Genomic DNA, 20,975 nt, shown 5'->3' on the forward strand with positions numbered 1-20,975 from the left:
GCACAAAAAGGCTTCTTCGCCGACCCCTGGCGCACAGCGGCCGCGGGCAGAGGATACTCCCCCTCCATGAGTCGGGCTTTTCATTTTTTCCTCCAAGAAAATCGTGCGCCGCTTTGCTTCTTTTTGTAGCTCTCCCTTTGCATCGCCGACATTGGCATGATCCGCGCTCCACAGGGCTGTGCAACAAAGCATGGAACGTGCAACGCCTCGTTGGCCGTGACACGGCTATCATGGGTGACAGCGGCAGCGACCAAGGACGGCGCCGCTCTTGAGCTGTATACACGGAAGCATGCGTCTTTCGTCGCAACTTATATGAGAAATACCTGCATAGAAATGGCCGCTGAGCCCACAACGAAGAATAGAGGAAGGAAATTGAAGCATGTCACCGGAGGCGACAGCATTCGTACTGCCTTGACGACTTGAAGTCCCAACAGAATCAGTCATATTTAAGCGTAGGAACACCAAAAACTCGGACGTCCGAGCCACCTAAAGAGAGTGAGTCGCTATAACAAGTCGCCGCCTACGAAGGAACTCGGCGTTCGCTACGGAAACGCGCGGCGGAGGGAAGCGAAAATTTCTAAAATGAAACTCTCCGAGGTCGTCCCTGTGACAATTCACACCGAAAGCGAAACCATATAAGTTCGCGTCCAGTGTATTATACGCAGTGCCTTTGCTGAACTCACGACTACGAGTTCGCGGAATCGCTCTCCCGAAGCAAATTTCGCAACTTCCGGAGTACACGCGCGCCGTCCGCAACTGCACTGCATGGACGAGGCGCCGGGCGTGCACGACGGGCGCCGCGGACCCCATTAAAGCTGTGCTCACGCGTTCCGCGCAAGCGTTGAACCGAGGCATCGCGGCAGGCAGCGCTGGGCTTTATGGTGTTATTGCATCTGGCCGCCACCTCGAGTCTTTGGATGACGGTTAGGTGGGGAGAGGGACGGATGGTGCTTTCCTCCCGAGTAGTGGACAAAAGGGAAGGCGGAAATGAAAGAAACCCCGCGAGGACGCGAGCGGCGTGATGACCCTCGGTGATGCGGGCCTTTCTTTGGAGCTTTACGCCGGTAAGACTTCTGTGAATGCGCCTTTTCTTTACGTAGTTGTAGGCGACGATTATCTCATATTGCGATACTTTTCTTTTTCTCTCTCTTTTGGCGTCAAACGCACTGCGGAGCCGCTCGATGCAGATGAGAGAGGGCTGGGGGAAGCGAAAGTTGCAGTAGGCTCCGAGCACTACGCTCGGTGCACGCCTTGCCAAAAGGCCGGGTGAAGCATATTCACAATGGCGATGGATAGGCGCTCGGTTATGCACTCCCCGGTCTTTCCTTTTCTTTCTTTTTTTTCTTTTTTGACTTTGCGAAGTCGTCTGCGTCAGCTGAATGGGAGAATTTCGCGACTTGCGTATTGCCACATACGCTGAGGTTGTATCGCACTCTTTCTAGACCCTCTGATATATGAATGGGAAACGTTTCCGTGCTGCCTGAAAAGCCAGCGTCCATTCTTTCTACTTGAAACATCGTGGTATACCACCGACGCTCGATTTACCGTTATTCTCACTTTTATTCAGATAGCGCTTGAAGTAGCGCACGCAGCGCAACCGATTTCAGGGCTCACTGCGCTTTGTTATGCGAGGTCACCTTCGCTGTATACGTTACTCAGCGGTGTATATTGGCCAAGGGGTGCGGAGACTCCGCAATGTAGCAGTGGCTCCACTCTTTTATTTTTTTTTGCATTCCTGTATTCACTGTCACGGAGGTATAATTTAGTGCGATGGCTAAGGGGTATTCACATACGTCATTGCAGCTGCCATGATGGAGCCCTAACAGCGCGGTGGCAAAGGTCCATCTTGATCTGACCTGCGTATCTGCAACTTGGCTGTCACAGTGCTGTGGAAGCTGCACGTGCACACGATTTCAATATGGCGCCCGTAAAGAGGCATAGATACTGCCTACAGGGCCCACCCAAAAGTCCCGGATGTTGAATTTCTAGCATCAAGTTTATGTCCTTCTTTACGAACTCTTTGCCGCCAGATATAGTCGTCGGCAAAAATAAGACATTAAGAAAAACCAGGGGAAAGCAATGAAAAATCAGGGGTTCTCAGCGAGCTGACGTCTAACACTGTAATGGGAGTTACAGCTTCATGGAGGAGTGTTATTTGTACCCTTAATTGTTGAGCGGCTGATTTATATTTGGTGCTTCCTTTCTCGAACTTGCAGGTTTAATTTCAGTATACGTTTCCTTCTCGTTATCCTCCCCCCTCCACCCCCCCCCCCCCAAAAAAAAAACAGTAAGGGAAACGCGTTTCTTTCTCTTTTTTTTTTTTTCACGATGGAAAATCGAGTAGGGATTGTAACGAGCGCAGCATAATTGAAGATAGGGCACCTGATGACACGCATCTCGTTACACCATGAGGCGCTAATTTACTGGAGTATATTGAACAGCAAACTGGCAGATGAAATCATTCCCGATTGTATCAACAACAAATTCTCAAGCACGTTATCATCCGCATTATCATATAAATTACCAGATAATTAAGTTTCTGAAAACACGTTTTCAGCTGAAAACGACAGACTGATGGGCTAGTTGATATGACATCATGAAGAATGTAGCGCAAACGGAACACACAAGGCGACAGAAAGCGCCGTGTGCCCGTGAGCTTTCTGGCGCATTGCGTGTTCCGTTTGAGTTACGCTGCACATGATGTTCATAGCAACCATTTGAGTAGCAAAATCGGGGGAGGGGGGGGGGGGGGAGTGTGTGCGTGCAGCACGGATTAGAGGTACTTACCAGAAACTTATTTTTTTAGATAACCGTTTAGATAACCGTTTTAGACGCTGGTAAAGAGTGAGAAAGAAGAATGTAAAATGGCTGAAGAAGTGATCCGATCCTGGTGCGAAAAGAGACATTGTTGTTGCGCAAGGACGGTAAACGCCGTGGTTTACCGGCACGAAGTGCGCGCCTTCTTTCCCTATGTACTAACGAGTGCCCCGACGAGGTTACACAACTCAAGCGTCTCGCAAGTGACGCAGCGCAGGCAGGCGCTGCGAAGCGTGTCCCGTCGCGCACAGCTCATGCCGGCGAGCCGCATACGCGACTGTCCTTTACGGTTCGTAGGCTGCGGCTAATCAAGGCGTGTTATCGAGCGACAGCTTTGACCTCCGAGGCTTACCTTCCTGTCGACCATGGCTAAACGCCGCAATCGCATCCCGAACGCCCGCGCTCGGCATGTATGCGTTACACCAGCCAGTATCGCGTACATTATATGCACGTCGAAGCTGCCTCTCACCCGCCCCTGAAAAGCACAACCGAAAAGTTCGGTTCCTTCGTTGCAAAGTATAGCCTATAGGGGTGAACGCGTGGGAGCGCTGCCATCCAAAGATTACGCTGGGAGACATGCGAACTGCTGCGTTTCGTGTATCGGGAAATGTTCGGCGCGGGGTCCTCTCGTGCGTTCAGGCTCGCTTGACGTGGAGTGTCAGATGGCCGCAGCATGCACCCGAGCCCCAGATCTGTCTCGCGGACGCCACTGTTGTCCCGATGACCTCTTGCGCCCATCGCGCAGGACCAGTGCCCTTGTGTCCGGAGGCCGTCACGGCGGATCGCGCAACTCGCCGCGTGCGCTGCTCGGCACGAAAACATCATCCCCGATTACAACGTGCGAGACACGCATCGGTGGTGCACCCACATGTCTGTGCGCGTGATGGACGTGACCGAACGGCTCGTTCGCTGGATAATGGGTCCGATAAGAGCGCCTGCGTAGCGTCCAGGAAGTTGCAGCCCTAACGTCGTTTTAAGGAAACAGCGTTAGTGATGGTCAAAGCCGTCGTGTGGACCTCGTCGGGTTGAAGAGGCTGTGCTCGTTTTTGGCGCACAATCAAATCGGCATATGACGACCTAAGCAGAGTTTTCGGCATAGTCTTTCTTTCTTTCTTTCTTTCTTTCTTTCTTTCTTTCTTTTTGTCCGTAAAAACGAGTATTGTTTGTTTACTATGCTGCCACACTGAAATTTTAAAGAAATAAAAAATGGAAAAGCTCTTTATTTTCTGGTGATGCAAGACGCGCACACAAACCAGGCAGTAACCCCAGTGCTGCACGTGGGACCACAGCTGCAACTTCCAAGTGTCTTTCGGAGAGTCATTGTCGTTGATGCTCATTAGAAATGACATTATGTCCATTTAACCGTATAGTATGGTTATGAGTTTCCGAATTGATTTGGGAAGAAAACTGAAAGTTGCTTTAATTAGGACGGGAACAAACAGCGCTTGGGCGGGACGAAGTGAAGACGACAGACAAGGCGCTGATCAACGCCTTGTCTATCATCCTCACTTCGTCTTGTCCAAGCGCTGTTTGTCCCCTTCCTAATGATGTACCAACCAGCCCAGATTAGCACACTCCTTCAATTGTTTTAATATTCTATAACTGACGTAAAATTCGGAGCTTTTCGGGACATCCCTCTTCAGTGCACGGAAAGTCGGATACTTTCGACTATTTATCGTCGCTGCCTACGGATACCGCCGTGTCGCGCCTAGACTTCATGATTTTTCATACGTGTTGTAACGAGCGGGTGCTTTAACAGGCCCGCTCGCGCGAACAGAGAACCTATAGTAATAAGCGCTCTTGGCACTTTAGGTACGCAGCCGTTTAAGGTTGACGTTTAACGTTATCCATTGTCACTCACCATTATCGATGCAACTGTCAAAAAAAAAAGAACAATCACAGAATTTGGTTTCCCTGGCTGTTCATTGTTGTCAACCATTCTCTCATGCCTGAGTGAAAGCTATACTGGTTGGCAGATAAGACACTAGACAAAATCGAAAGGTGTTGAAATTGTGCAAAATTGCCACTGTTCGATGTTTTGCTGTGAAGCAATGGTCTTTTCACGCTATACAAGTGCGTTGTTCCGCCATTTTGCTCTAAACACCGGTCGCAATAAGTCCATTACTATCTCGTGAGCCGCTGAACTCGGCGAAACTTTCTTTCACATTCTTTTTATGCGCTCGAAAGTATAGACACCTTGCAACACGGTGGAAAAGTATCACTCTGTTCGTATTCATGGGTAGTATCCGACTATTGCGTTGAGGTGATGAGCATAAGCTCGAAGACTCGAGTCCCGGGAGCGATGGCCGCAGTTCGATGAGGTGGTAGCCAGAAATACCTGCGCGACAGGAATTTGGGCTCCCGTGATCGAAATTCATCTGCACTTCTGCGCTACAGCGTCCCCCGTTATCAATCTCCGCATTCTCTCTCCTTCAACAAAAAATAAATAAACGAAAAATAAACAGATGTTAGCAAGGAATTTACCAACACCGGTGTTTATGAAAAACCATTACATAGTTCACTCAGTATATGTATACGATCACTCGGTATATGACTACAAGATGTTCGGTACAGTGCAGGTGTGATATCCCGTTCGTGAAGCCTGCCTAACCTCAGACGCGCGTTATGCATGCATGCCTTCGTTTCGCTGACCCGCAGTGAAAGTAAAAGCGCAGCGCCAAACCGTTCCGATTTCGCTTGCCACAAGAGCCGACTGTTTTTGCCTCCGCCACAAGATAACGACAGCCGCGGCGTTTTCTTCCTCTTCTCCTAAACTCCTCTTCAACTTTTCTCCAAACATATAAGATCGCGTGGCCGTTGTGTGCGTTGCCGTTGTTATCGCGCTCCCTTTGTGGTACAGATCTGTGCGGGCCCACTATAGTTCACCGCGACTGCTCGAAGGAGCGCGTTCATTTGAAAGAGAAGACGAGCGAATTCAAATGGGAGTGCAGGAAGAAGCGATTCCATTCAGACTTCCTCGCACGGGAACGACATACCGGAAGTGGAGTTTCGCAAGCGGCCAGTCAACCGCATGCGCCAGTATGTTCTCGCGCCAAGACAAAAGGAAATGGGCAGAGAAAAACAGAAAACACGCTTAGTTCGCTGGTCGACAGCGCTTTGTTGCGTGCGCCACCGGGACTGGCTTTCGTTTTCTCATTTGGTGGTCTGCACTAATGCGTGTCCTGTGACACTTGTAATGACCCCGGGCGATGTAATGGTTGTATGTAGCGGCAGCGACAAGCGCGGGAACAAAAGAAGCCAGGAAGAGAGAACGCGAGCAACAGTGGTACGGACGGTTCTTTCTTTCTTTCCTTTTTTTTTTCCGACCAACTTCTAACATATAGCGTATCTTTGCCGCTCCGGAAGGACTCACTGTCTTCGCGGAAGCAAACGCTGTTGAGTGATTTTACAGGATGATCCTCTTATTCTCTGTCTCTCTCTACTTTTCTCTCTCTTTTTTTGTTTGTTTCTTTTTTTTTTAGTGGCAAAGCCGCGCATTTCACGGAAAAAGAATGATAGGAGAAACGAGAAAAAAGAAGGGAAGAGCAAGAAAGGTTGACGGGTGTAGTACATTCGGAACTTAATAAAGGCTAATGGGGCAGCCTGTTCAGTGCAACACCCTCTGCACGTAACATAAGTGATGTGGACAATCTGAGCAACTCTCCAATCTCGCTAAGTTGGACAATTCACAGTGGAACAGAACAGTCGCGCATTCCTCCTATAGCTAACGCGAGCGCGTTAACGGAGCTTGCCGCGGCACTTGCAACTGGGCCAGCGACGGCGGGCCACTTAGGAAACGACGTCGCACCATTCCCTTCATCTTCTTTTGGCCCCTTATTGTCACTCCCACAGCCAGTATCCCCGTACAGGGAGCCGAGAGTCAATAAATGTTTTGTCTTTCTCTCTCCTAGTGAAAACCTTAATTTTTCGCCTCGTAGCTTGCCAGGAACTTACGTGCGGAAAGTGAGTGATACAGAATCAGCCTAACGGAAAGTGGACGCGAAGTAAATTTGTCTCAGATGAGTCGGGGGCTGATCCGACTTCGAGACAGACAGTCGTGACGGTGGGAGCAATTAAGCCTCATTAATAGCCTAGTATAGTGGCCAAAACGCGGCGGGTGTTGTTAACAGCGCGGCTCTTTGCACGCTAACGTGTCCTCCCAAGTGTTCCTTATTTCCCCCTCCGTCTTTCCCGCCATACCTACCTCCTACCGTTGATAGGTCAGAAAACCGAGAGCTCTTCCGGTTAACCTCCGTGCCTTCCTTCTTTTCGCTCTCTCTTTTTCTGTCAGCTTATTGGTAATCCATGCGTTGCCTCGAGATTAAAATCCCATAATGTCCCTAGTATGGCCCTTGTTTGTCTTCGATGCTGACTTCGTTTGTCTTCGATGTTAAAAACGGACAAAGTAAACCCGAACTTTCCAGCTCGAGCCATTTCAGAGCAGTGACGTTTCTTTCCTCACGCTTTCGCATACTCGCTTCACCTCAGCGTTCTTAAAGCTTGCGTAACTATTCTTTTCAAACAGTTGCGTCAAACCATGCTCAAAGAAACAAGAGCCCAAAAAATTCAGTTTTCTAGTCTACCGACGATTATCCACGTTGCTTCGCGAACGTAAAGTGCATCACGAGACAAACAACATCATAGTCGTTATATAGCATGCGGCAAGTTTTCGCATACAGTATATTGTTTACTGGCGAATTTCCTGGGTTTCTTTTTTTTTTTTTTCGGTGCGGTTTTTTTTTTTTTCCCGTCGCGAATGCTGGTGCGAGCTGGCACCATCGAAATGGAGAAACGAAGACACACTAAAGGGGGGAAAAATGTACGGGGCGATCATTAGTGTTTCCGGGTTCGTTGGCTATAAATAGGCTCAGTGGAAAAAAGAGAAAAACAAAGAGAGGCGAGCGGCCACACTGTACACCACTGGTGGGGAAACGCACATGTGAGAAGAAACAGCGTGGGCGGCCGCAAGAACAATCCGCTTCTCTGGCGGAAACGCGCAGCGTTCACGTCGCCTCCATTCTGGTTGCGGCCGAGGAACCGTCTCCTCCGGCACCGCCGCGTGCGCCCACTGTGCTAAGGTGCGAGGGAGGTCTCGCTGCGCGGCCGAGCTTCACCGTGGCGTGACCGCCGCACACGCGGCTCCTTGCGCGAGGCGCTGTACACACTGCGTCGCTCGCGCGGCCGCCGTGCGCGTGCATACCCGGCGTTACGCAAGCGCGCTGCTGCTGCACCTCGCACGAGGACCGCTGTCCGAACGAAATCAAGCCGACGCGGTGTTCCGCGCGCGCACTTCCCCGCACATATGCGTCGACGCGACTAAGATGGGTGATTTCGCATTGCAGCGCAAGGAGGGCGTGAGCGCCGCGCTGTCTTCGTTCCCTTTTCCTGCAACGATAAACTCCAAGTTCCGACACCGCTTCCAGCCCGAGCTCGGCCATCAGGCGCTTCTGTCAATCTTTGATGCGCAGGAATGACCGCCTATCTCGTTTCGTCGTTTTGACGGTTCGTTCGAGAACTGTGATTAAAAAAAAAGAAAAAGAAACAAACACATACAAAGAGAACTGCACAGGTTCAGCTGACGTATCTGCCAGATGGCGTGACGTCACTGTTACATTAAGGAACTGCTTCGTTATGTAGAGGCTGGCTGATTATTGGAAGAGACTGATACAGCTCAAAAGCGTCTAGGCCCCTTCATTATTGCTGCTTCCCAATTTCACCACCAAAGAGCATTTTCTTAAGCTCCGCCGGCCTGCCCAGATCCGATGAGAACCAGGGCTCGATTTGACAAAGCTTTTCGTTTGTAAGTGCTATTTGCCATTGGCTGCCCGCCTTCTCTAATATGTCAAGCATCAGGATTTGTTAAAGTTTTATCTTACGAACAATTTTTGCGTAAGAGGTTCTTGTGAATACGGGCCCAGTTTATTGTAATCATCTCGCGTCCTGCTCACTTGTGATGCTCGCACAGTTCGGCGTTCTCTCGCAATGGACGAACAGTGGTGTGTCTCTGTGGTGCATCGCCGGAATTGAAGCTCGAGTACACGATCGAATTTATTTCGTTTAGTTTTCCGTGCTTTATTGTCGTGACCCAGCCAGAACCATGGAGGTGGATCTTCCTTAGGAAGTGAAGCCGGATCTGCGTCGCCTTGTAAGAGTCACCGAGATATCTAGTTTTCTATAGGAGCCCCATGAAGCGTCCTCTTGGCGCTTCCTAAAGGCTTTTAATTTGCAAACCAGGACGAGAGAGATAGTTACCGAAGATTATTCAACAACATGCAACGCCTTATGTATCCCAATAATAAGTGGACATCGAGACAAATTTCGTCTACGTCCTCTTCAAAATTAAAGTGAGTTTTCAACTGCCAACAGCGAGGTTTTGCTTGTTCCTTAATCTAGAGTGTACGAAACTCGCTTTCGCCCGGCGCCGACTCCAGCTACCGCGGCCTTTTCTCTATTTGAATATGGTTACCCCTTGATACAACTACTTTCGTCTGCAGGTGCCAGACTGCCACTCACTAAACGTGAGTTATACTTACATGCCAAAGGCAAACGTGCTATCCCAGGTATGCAATTACCCGAGTGACTCGATCCCACGGCCAACCACTTGCTACCAATACACAGAGAAAGCAATTGCACTATATTAAGAAGTATTATTATTATTATTATTATTATTATTATTATTATTATTATTATTATTATTATTATTATTATTATTATTATTTAAACATACATAAACACCGCAAGGAGAAAGATAGGGAAGAAGAAGACGAAGGCACATCGCAAAACACGTAAAGTACAAGTATTACATCCTATAGAGATAGTCCCGTGGTTGAGAAGAATTTTAGTACAGCTTTGTGAAACCTCATATCGACGCAGTACTATTAGAACCGCTATAAATACACCACCCTCCTGACGCCTACACTTAAGGTACTAGCCAGGCATCAAGAAGAAATCATCATAAATGCACAGATAAGCACGATTCGTCGCAGAAAACTGCAAGCATTATTGCAACAGACTTCAATTTGCATGCGTAGAGACAGCACTAGACTCCGCCATGTGCCACAACGTTGTCTCGTTTCCAGCTGTTCGTTGACCATATGCATTAGCACAAGTATTTCACTGAGATGGTTTAAATTTTATAACGGAGGATAGGTGACGTCTTCAGCGGAGGCCCAAATGCCATTGCAGCTCCTCATGCGCAACGTTTCCACCGGTGCCGAGGCTTTGCAAGGCAGTAAGTGCGTGTAATCCGCGATTGACAAAGTGCAAACATGGCAGAGCCCATGCACCTTATATAAGCTACAAGAGCCGGGGAATTCTTGTTTTGTGTTGTTTTCTTTTCGAACGCACTGACGTTATCTCACACGTATCGTAATTTTAAGCAACGGAACAGCATGAAAGGCTATAAAGAGGAACTTTCTTCCTTCACAGTAATTTCTTCATTTGTATATTTTGCAGGTTTTTCAGATAGTCTCGTGCTGAAAGAACGGCAATAACGACGTGCTGATTGCGATTTGTCCTGTTCGGCATTAGAATCCATGCGGATGCGGCGAAATTATAAAGCACATAATCTGCGAATGTCGTCCCTTAAGCCGTCAGAACGTTCTCTCTGTGTCAGCCTAAGCTGGTCGAACAGCCGAGACCATTGATGAAACAAAATATCTCGGAACCATGGCTTCACGGGTCATCTCTGCAAAAAGCTACCATGAGCGCTGATGTTGTTCTCAAAGAAATGCTACCAGGCCGTTGCTGCGCGTCTTAACGACCGTCGCTAAATGCACGGTGAACACGCACGTGCGTGAGCACGTACTAAATCTCCATCTTTGTTTTTTCTCGCATTTATGGCGGCGCTTTCCCATCCCGTTGTGAACGTAGCAAATCAAGTGTAGTCTTGATTACCCTCCCTGCCTCTTTAGATTAGTGCACGTATGCAGTGTAGAGAGGGAGAAAAGTTTAATGATTCGAAATTCAGAGAGGTCGGCCTGAGGTACAGTCCTCTAGCCAGCTACTCTGCGCTGGGGGAAGGGGAAGTGGGAAAAGAAGAGGAGTATGACGCATGACGATAACGACAGGGAGGAAGATGCAAAACATATAACAAACAAGTGTACTCAAAGCCTAGAGTCGAGACCCGTACGTTTTGAAAAAGTTACGTAAAACATACTTTATAAGCATGAGTATTGCTCGTACAGCGTAATGGACCCAATTCGTGCAATTTGTATTTTGTGTTGTTGTTGTTGTTGTTGTTGTTGTTGTTGTTGTGGTTGTCGTTGTCGTCGTGGTCGTCGTCGTCGTCTAGGTTCTCACGTTTTCTCTCATTTTATGTTTCCCCTTACTTAAGCAGCGTCAGATGCTTTGGAGTGCCACCTCCTTGTGTAGCCAACGTATCCACGTATTATGAATATCCTTAAACTACACCAATCCATGAGATCGGTGCTAACGATGAGCGACAGCTCCTATACGACTGTTTGTCTCAGTCGGCAGTATGTTATCGTCCTTCAAAAACAGCTGGAGTGTACGTTGAGTACAAGACGAGTAAGTAAAGATGCGAGAGTACGAAGCTGGGCCAGCTGGTTTGTGCATATAGCACGGCGAACATCGCCAACGAGACAATAAAGAAATACGAAACCCGTTCATCTGACGAAGTAACACCCACAGCGAGCGCTGTCGTATGCGCTCGCTAACCAACCTTTGCGCAGCCAAGCAAGTGTAAAGCGCATTTCCGACTACTGCAAATCACCCAAGTCTCTTCGGAGGCCGCTGAGGAAGATGACGGCTGCGTCCGTCGAAACCTCAGGCAGGTTCCTAGCTGCATAAAAACAGCGCGACCTTGCGTCTGCGCATTTCACAATGCCTATAAACGGAACTCCGGTTAAGCGCAGCCCATCTATAAAAGTCACTCGCGGAAGCTTTTATTTTCAAAGGATGAGCGCTGTCTTTAAGCCACGCTACAGGCAAACATGCTTGACCACTGCCAAGCGTACCTCTTGGCGAAGGCCGCACTAACCTGTTGCTTTCTCTTTTCTCTCTTTTCTGGTTTCCCAGGGCGGAGAACTCAGATGCCAAGACGGTGAGTAAAACCTTTCGATACTATCACGCCCCTCTTCAGCGACAGCGCGAGCTGGTCGCTGCCGTGCGTCCAGCTCGCCTGGTCTGTGTAAACTGGTTGGCTGCTGGCGCCGGTTTCCTTTGGTGTACATATTGTGCAAAAGCTTTAAAAGAAAAAAGAAAGACGTGTACAAGGTCGTCCGGTGACATTTGCACGTGTATGGAGCACAGCTTTCAACTCGGCTTTTCCAGAGGGAACTCCCCATCGGTTTTTAACAACGGGATGAAGCCTTGAAAAAGAAAAGACAAAGACAAAATGAAATAAATATTGCACTTAATATTGGCCTACCTAAACAAGAACTTTCGTCAAACCAGGCTCGATGGCACAATGTGAGACGCCGGCTGTAGTGCAGCTGCTCAATATGTTCCCTCTGTTCGCGTTTGTCAGACTGGTGCGCGCCACGACAAGCCAAGGACGGGCAGTAAGCGAAATTGCATGCATGACTTTAACATGAAGTTTCAGAGGTTATTCAGTGTTCCACACGAGGACTTCATTTTTCTCCTATTTAGCAGACGCGAGGTAAGTGCTTGTAGCATGATACTGCCATTTTACGGGAGACGAAATCGCGATGTGAGCGTTCGCAAGAAACGAAAGAGGGAACGAAAGCTGGAGTGATCACCCTGCTATTAATGCTCTTTTGTGCGTGGGCTTCATCTCCTAATGCATTCTCCGTTTAGCTCGCGCAGATGGACAGCCAGGTAGAGCATTGTTGGATGTTTGCAAGCAATGTGGATCATTGCAGAAACCTGCTGAACATTGTTCCTTCAGTCGGGCGCCGCAGCTCCAACGCTATCGAATAGCACCGCATTAAAAGAAGCAAGAAAGGAAAATGCAGTGAAATGGCATGTGAATGCGAGATATTTATTGGCAATTTCGCAAACCTATTCGTGACGTGTGTCTTTCTTAATCACAACGATGCTCTGTTGTCATCAAATTATACGTCTTTAAAATAAAGAATTTGATATTTATGGATTCGCAGGACAAAATCAAGTTCTCCCTTCGCAGGCATAAAGCAAGGAGCATATGCTTTTGCCACTGTATAGCAACTCTGAAGAGTATCGCTCACAAGTGGATGTGTTACGCGTCGAGCAACAAGTGCTACAGAAACAATAGCATGCTCCTAAATAGGAAACTTGTTTGTTCTCAAACAAAAGGGGCACTGCGACGCGGGGCATACGATAGCTTTGAGTGAAAACGAGCATACACGTTCAGAGGCTTTCCTTTTTTTATCAGTTCTCAACTTTCGCCGAGGATCTTAAGTAGTAGACTTTTAGAAGCGTGGCCCTAAGTATTCATCCCGTCTTCCGGCACAACTCGTGTCACTGAAATTTATCACAATTACATGAGTCCTACCCACAAGCTTCACTTTCGCATGTGAAGTAATGGATGTCCATCTTCTTAATTACACCCTGGCATTGACGGCTGCGCATATACAGGCGCCGACAAAAGTGGTATACTCCACGCAGTCCACGCAGCGGGAGCCGGAGCAGCGGCACACTGCATCGCGACGCCATCTACAGGCGGCATCTGGGATCGAGACAGCCAATGGGTGCCCTTTATTATCTGCAGACATGATCCCAGATGCTGCCTGTAGATGGCGTTGCGATGCAGTTTGCCGTTGCTCCGGCTCCCGCTGCGTGGACTACACCACTTTTGTCGGCGCCTGTATGTGGCCTCGCCGCTTCGCGCCTTTTCTGTAGTTCCACATTAGTGCACCTGCGGGAACATACGAAGGCTACGACAGTCAAAAAGGCCTAAGATGGCTGCACGCTTCAGTTAACGCTGAGTTTCACTTAAAACCAAATGACATGCGTAGACCCCTGCGAGGGAGAGGGATATTCACGAAAGGCAGCGTTGGCATCCACCTGACTATCACGTTGGCTACCAACTACGCCGCTCGAAAACTACGCACTATTCGCCACAGGCAACGCCAAAACCGTACGGTGTGTACCACCCTGTCTGGCCTCACTGAGTTGCTTGTGGCGGCCAGTTGTGCAGCTTGACTTCATCCGTTAGCTCAAAGCCTCTGTTTCGGCAAAAGAATCCTGGTTTCTGAAATCTTTTGTTAAGAGCTCAAGAGCCGAGGCGCTATGTGTGCGCCAACCTCATGCTGGTGGTCGTGAAGAGCCGCTCAAATAAGGGTAGCAACTAGAAGTACCGCATGTTCTCTCAAGAGGTCGATGCTACATGGCTGCTGAGAAAAACGGCATTTTACCACGCGAAAGGCAGTAAAAATCCGCTTCAAGCGTGAGCAACGTCGGTTGCTGTGCTCACAAAGTTGTCAAAAGCATCAGCCCATTCACTGACCACACTCACCCTGTCCCCTATAACTTTGACGAGAGAGCGCGTATATCACGCGCGTCAGTACCTCCTAGATAAGGAAAGATAAGCCCTTGCATTTCAGTGGGGAACGTAGCCCTTGCGCAGCCATGTCGCCTTCTTTTTCTGCATCTTTTGTTTATTTTTTCGATGGTAGCATCTGCCTTCTCAGATAATGTCGCAGTCTGATGGCACAGACTTTCTGCTACCTAGAAAGTGTTGGTACAAGTGTGATCGGTCGCCCTTGGGATTTTATCGTTGGTCACTCCATGGAATAACTCTAGAGAGTTCACAAACTGCCCGAGGGAGCAGCATGGCAGCTGAATCTGTCCTAATTCCATGTGACCGCTTCAGTGGATTCATCATTCTCGCAAACACTTTATTTGTTCTGCGCATCCCGGACGGCAATGATGAAAGGCGTTACGACACGAGAGTTCTAGTGACAAAAAAAAAAACAAACAAAAAAACTATCGAGCTCCGTGGCACTTTACGCCTCCTTTCCTGCACGGTGTCCTGGACACGCATGAACATCCCTGAACAGCGCGTCACTCCTATAGAGCCGCGCGCATTTGTATGGCAAGCGGTTCTGCAATATGACAAAGGCAGCGCCTGCGTATGCAAGCACACGTTCACAAGAAATGCTTGCTTTCTTTTTTCTTTACACACGGTATTACGTGTTTCAAAAGAACACTACTCATTCATAACACTGTACTGTAAGAACGGTTGTTAAACAGTTGTTTCCTAAGTTCTAACGCGCGTCATCTTAAAGCAGCCGTTTGCACATATCCACTCATAATGAGCCTCTCGCCTGACTTCGGCTTGCACGCATAGCTTCACTATGCAGTGAAGACGTTGACTCGCACTCAATGTATAGCAAAACCGCGAAAAGTATATACCTTCGTTCATCACACCAAAAGGATGTTCACCGCGCGACCTATTGGAAATCAGGAGGCTTAACGTACGCTAACGCGGAATGGTATAGAATCGCTACTCGCAAGCAGGAGCCCAGCAAGCGTTAAAGTTCCTCAAGACGGCATCTAAGCGCGTCCTAATCGCGTTCAGTTTGCCATACATCTCGCCCCGATTGCGCTGGGGGAGACGTATTCGTCCGGTGGGAAACTTACAGTAAGTGTGCTGCGAAGAAGTGAGAAGTTGCAAACGTATCTTAGGCAAATGCCGCCGGACATTTAACTATATATATATATATATTATATATATACACGCATAGCACTGCGTCAAAGAAGTCACAGATACAAAAATAGACTCCTCCAACTCTCTGACATTGCGCATCAGCTTTCATGGCAAAGAGAAATACTATTTTAAACGCTTTCGACAAGTTCCCGCACCCAGCATGAGAAAGACAATAGCTTTTTCGTGCCCGCTCTCTTTACCGGACCCGCCCGGTCCACGGAAACCGCAGGCGCACTATACAACCTAAAGAAAACATGCGTTGACGCCTATGGGTAACGCCTTGCTCACGACTCGAACACACACGGACGGAAATTACGCGCACCGCGACGCTGAAAAAAAGCGCCAAGAGGTGGCGCGGCATGCGGCGTGTCGAGAGGGGTATAACGGTTGTAGCACGCGGGATGCGCACGCGGACTAACGCACGGAGATTTCAGAAGCAGGTCCGGCAGACACGATTCCACATCGTCCAGTGCGAAACGTATAAAGAAAGGAATAATAATACTAATAATAAAAGAGCCAAGAAACACGGCCGCACGCGCTGCGCACTCTTCTTCCGTCTGTCTGGCTTGGCGGTCGCGAAGGGAGCAGCAGCAGCGCTCTCCCGTGCGCGCGGCCACGCGCTTATGACGTCACAACACTCCGGCTTGGTGGCTAGACTTCTTCCGCGTGTGGCGGCACCGGAATGCGGCGTGACAGCTTCTCGTTGTCTCGCAGATGCTTGTGGAGAGCCTGGGTTGTTGCCTATTTCTTCTTCTTTCCTGTTTGTTTCTCGTCATTTCCTCATTACTTAGTTTGTTCCGCCGCGCTCTTCCTCGCGGACTAGAGACCGCGTCGAGTGTGCCGCGATACCGTTTCCACGTCGTGCCCACGCGAAGATACGCTGCGACCTGGGCGTGACGTACGTTGTTGTGCATCGCATACTATACGTCGTGGTCCATACGCTGTTCGGCGCCCTCCTCGCCTGTTTGCCCGTTCCTTTCGTGCAAATACAAATAGCGCAATCCAACGCCGTCGATCGGAGCAGGAAGACCGGCGCGCACATTGATACGCAGGACAGAACGGAATGCCACGGGCGCTCGGCAATACCAGATCCTCCGTCCGCTTAGCCCACCTGGTAATTTATTTAAAAGTGCAGGCGCGCGCGTGTCTTTGTATTGTGAACAAAGACCGGAAACCAACTGAGGGCCCATCATGTGCATGCTCGTTTCTATATTCATGAGTTTCCGTGTAACAAGCACGGTTGCGTTGATTGCGTGTTCGAAGGCAGCGGCTGTATGCCTGTCTGCTCGCGGACTCAAGACACACCGTGCGTTGTACGCGGCTTCGCTTGATACTGGAACGATTAACTGCAGTGGTGCGCAACAACCGCTGCAGCCGCGAAACAGAAACAGTGCGAAAAAGCGATGAAATTTAAACATTGAGCTGCTCGCTACTGAGGAAAAGGAAAAGGAAAATTGCATACGTGCGCCTGGTGTTGCGCGCGTTATTCGCACATTTCTTAAAACTGATCCACGGAAGTCTTAATTCGCAAGTTTCCCTCGAAGACGCAGGCAGTGAATATAGTTTGACGCTGGAATCCTTCATGAAAATCACGTATACCTTCTTATTCAGTAACCTCTATAAAGACGCACATTTCTTCTGCGTGACTTCAGTCAAGGGGTGATTGTATTCCTTCCCGAGTGATCATCATCGTGATCATCATTGTCATCATCATCACGGTCATCCGAAAGCATTCGAGAAGTGCAATAAGTTTAAGGTCGTTTTTTGCGTGTATCTGTCTGGACCAGTATCCCAGAATTCTTTCCCTCTAGAAGGGGCAACTGTCCAGCCTATGAGAATGTTCAACCGTGCAAACCGAGGTGGCGAATCGGAGCACGGTATCGGTGTATTGAATAAGAAGCGCCTTGACACACGCGCTATAAAAAAAAATTAAAATTAAATTATGGAGTTTTACGTACCAAAACCACTTTCTGATTATGAGGCACGCCGTAGTGGCGGACTCCGGATTAACTGCGACCACCTGGGATTCTTTAACGAGCACTTAAATCTAAGTACACGGGTGTTTTTCAATTTCGTCCCCATGGAAATGCGGCTGCCGTGGCCGTGATTCGATCCCGCGACCTCGTGCTTAGCAGCACACGCGCTATAAGGTTTTGTGTCGTTTAGAACGGGACATGGTCGGCGTATATGCCGCCCAGATATACTTGCACTTCATATAAAGAAGAAAAATAAAGCATAGTTGCCGTACGGACTTTTATACGAGTTGGTTATACACACAATGAATTTTCATGGTGCATGCTGCTCATATATATCGCTACGTGTAGTCCATGCGTTTTAGTCATTATCCTTGCAGGCATCGTGTCCCGTCCGGCGCTGCAACTTGTAACAATTCCTTGCCCACATCGTCGGCAAAATTACACAAATGCCGTTTTATTTATTTATTTATTCCCTTCTTGCAACCGTTAAACTGTGATCACGGGTTCTGAGCGTGTGACGCAACGCATACAGGCCTCGAGTGCGTGCGGGTTTTGCAGCGCCCAGCCCGAGTCCCACGAGTGGCCCCCGCCCGAAGCCACCGGCGCAGCCCCTAATCAAAGTCGACCTGCCGAGCTGCGCACCGATTGTGCGCGCGTCACGCTGTGCCGCACTGAAAGGACGTCGAGAGCACGCACTAACGAGGACGCCACCGGCGTCCATCACGTTCGGGCTGGGAAACAAAAATACGCAGCATGGGGGTCAAGGAAAGGCGGCCCCGCGGCTGGGCTGTTTGCACGCGCCATGCGTGTACACTATATAGGCGCGGGCACGGCGGAGGGCCTTGCGGACATTTGATGGCTGCGAGACAGTGATTTCCATACGCTAATGCAAGGGAAGGGTCCAATGACGAGGGAGGGACTCGGCGAGTCGGGCTGGCCGGCCCCCATCCGGCTGCTGCCCACGCGTCCATAATCAACGGTGCGAGCGTCCGCGCGCACGGACTGCAGAGGCAAAGTGACGCGGCTACCGTGAAGGCTGCGGGCGTGATCACCGCGGAGGTGTCGTGGGCATACATGCCCGTCATAAACGAGGGAGCCCCTTGCCAGTGAAAGTCGGCCACGATTCTCGGCCATATTTTGGGTTATCATTAGTGAAGGAAGGTTACCTTCCCCGAAAAAAAAAAAAATGCAGCGGTCGTTGGCTATGTCTTCCTTCGAAACAGTGACCTTGCGTCACAGTGCCAAGTCGGGACGCAGTTATCATCCCCATCTTCCGCTAATGATGTGCGCTTGATTTCCACTCAGTGCGGTTTGTCTGTTAAAGGTAAATGCAACCGTACGAAGCGAACACACAACGAAGCCAATGAATGCATATGCAAATTTAGCTCTATAATTAACTAAAGATTAGGATTAAGGTTTTAGCACGAACTTCCGATATGTCAAAAAGGAAACTGCAAACGGCAGAGAAAATAATTTTGCCGCCGGTGGCGAGCCAAACCCACAACCTCAGCATGACGTGAGCGATGCTCTACCAATTGAGCTACGTCGACGGCTGTCCCCGAGTTCAGGTGTAGCCAAAGAATGGCCGTTTAAACAGCACTGGAACTTGCTTTGGGCTGTCTGTATTGGGGCACTGGAGGATAAGAGAAACTTCCCTTTCCCGAAAGGACTTCCACCCTCTGCTCTAGCTCGATTTTGGTACTGCAAGAGATTAGAGAACCGTCACAATTGCTTAAGCACAAGGGCCGTTCTCCAACTCCCCCTGATAGTAGTAAATTATCACTTCTCATCGGTGCCATAGCTTCGAATCAACGAGATAGGAGTCTCCGAGTGGCATAAGCGACAGTGAGGTGCGCAGTAATCAAGGCGAATCAAAGGGAACCGAAAGATGGAGAATTATAAGAACTGAGGCAACTGGCAAGCTAGCCTCATTCCGTGGCCAACGTTTCGATAAGTGCACTTGTCTTCGTCAAGACAACAGGAGTCATCATTGGCACGGAGATAAAAGCGCGCTTCCTCCCGTATACCATGCATGCGTTATCAGCACCGTTGCCCGTTATCAATATACACCAGACGGAGAGGACAAAAACAGCGGGCAAGGAGCAGCGCGTACAAAATGGGCGGCATTCATAAGAGTTGCAAGGCACGGTTCAACCCACGCTTGTCGTCGTCGTGCACGTGGGCAGGAGCCGAGTGCTTTGACCACGGCCGGCGCCCGATTGGCGACCCACGCACGCGCCACCGCCCCAACCTCTCGTCGTACGGAAGCAGCACGCGAGGCACGCAGTGGCCCCCGCTACGCGTTCAAAAGGGTGGGAGTATCGACGGAAGCGATGGCACGGCGCCCGTTACGAGCGGTCGTCGCCACGAGTACGGGCGCACTCCTTCCTTCGCTACCGCTAGACTACCGGGCTCAGCCTGGTTAACCTCACTGCCTTTCCCTTGTCTCTCTGTTCCTTCGCTGACAGCAGCCGAACGGCGTGGCCAGTAAAGGCACTTAAATACTTGAACGCGACACTGCATGCTTGTCACGTCACTCCTCGCCGCCAACAGTGGTCATAGAAAGCCATTGGTCACATCGATACAGCGCCCATAGATCATACAGCGCCCACGGACAGCGGCGAATGACTCGCCACATCCTGCCTCTTCCTTTTCTAAACATGACTTGGAAAAAAACTCTTCTCTGAAGAGCGCAGACAATCACCTTTAACCCCGGTTATTCAGCAGCAGATACTGTGAACTATCGCTACCCCAATATGTACTTTCCGCCTCAGACGCCCTCAAAGCCAAACACCTGCAAGCTTTAATGTGACCACTCCCTCTTTCTGTGACAATTCTCCTTCAGCACAGAGCAATTCCGTGGCATGTTTTTTCCATTACAGTGTCAAACCTCCTGTCCTGTTCATTACAGTGTCAAACCTCCTGTACCGTCGTGTTCGTAAACGTTTCTGGACTAAACTGGCGTGGACTGCCCACGGAACTCCCACATGGTTTAATGCCAGTACTTTTCTTTTTTATTTGAGAAAAAAAAAGAAAAAAGAAAGCAGGGCTGATGAATAGATACATCTTGGCAATAGCTGCGAGCTTTTTCGAAGAAAGTACCGCCAAAATAACGGAACAATTACCCTTTGTTCGCGTTAAATGCGCAAGCACTCTCGGTCCTCCGAGGCAGGCGCGCAGTACGTCGTCCCAGAGTGCACACGCGCGGCAGGTCCAGAACAGCGAGGCCGCGGTCGCATTTTCGCCCGATCGGCGTTTCGCTCAAAGGAAAGAGAAAAGCAAGCACGCAAGAGAAAGCTCACGGCCGGCGAGACTGCAGGCGGTCAGTTGCTCAACAAGTGGCGCGTTGCGCGGCTCGCATTCTTGCAATTCCCGCGCCTCGAGACACATCAGCAGCAGCGCCGTGCGACGTCCAGCCTGCGACGGCCGGTGACGCAAACAAATGCACCGGCGGCCCCCGGAAACGGGGTCAACGCGCGGCAGTCGTGTTTACCTATCAGCGTAAAACGGCGCCGCTCCTTTCGCCAATCTTCCCCGGGCGGTCCGCCACCGGCACTGCGCTCCATCCT

The 20,975-nt window shown here is 49.6% G+C and overlaps 1 protein-coding gene across 1 annotated transcript in view; it reads left to right on the forward strand.

Annotated features, from left to right (window-relative positions):
• The window catches only part of uif (sushi, von Willebrand factor type A, EGF and pentraxin domain-containing protein uif), a 131,726-nt gene that overhangs the window by 18,111 nt on the left and 92,640 nt on the right, over positions 1–20,975 (forward strand). Inside the window, exon 2 of the mRNA XM_050196738.3 lies at positions 11,857–11,881. Within this exon, the coding sequence (XP_050052695.1) occupies positions 11,857–11,881 (25 nt within the window). The remainder of the gene's footprint in view (positions 1–11,856; positions 11,882–20,975) is intronic.

This window comes from Dermacentor andersoni, chromosome 1 (assembly GCF_023375885.2).
Source record: "Dermacentor andersoni chromosome 1, qqDerAnde1_hic_scaffold, whole genome shotgun sequence".
NCBI lineage: Eukaryota > Metazoa > Arthropoda > Arachnida > Ixodida > Ixodidae > Dermacentor > Dermacentor andersoni.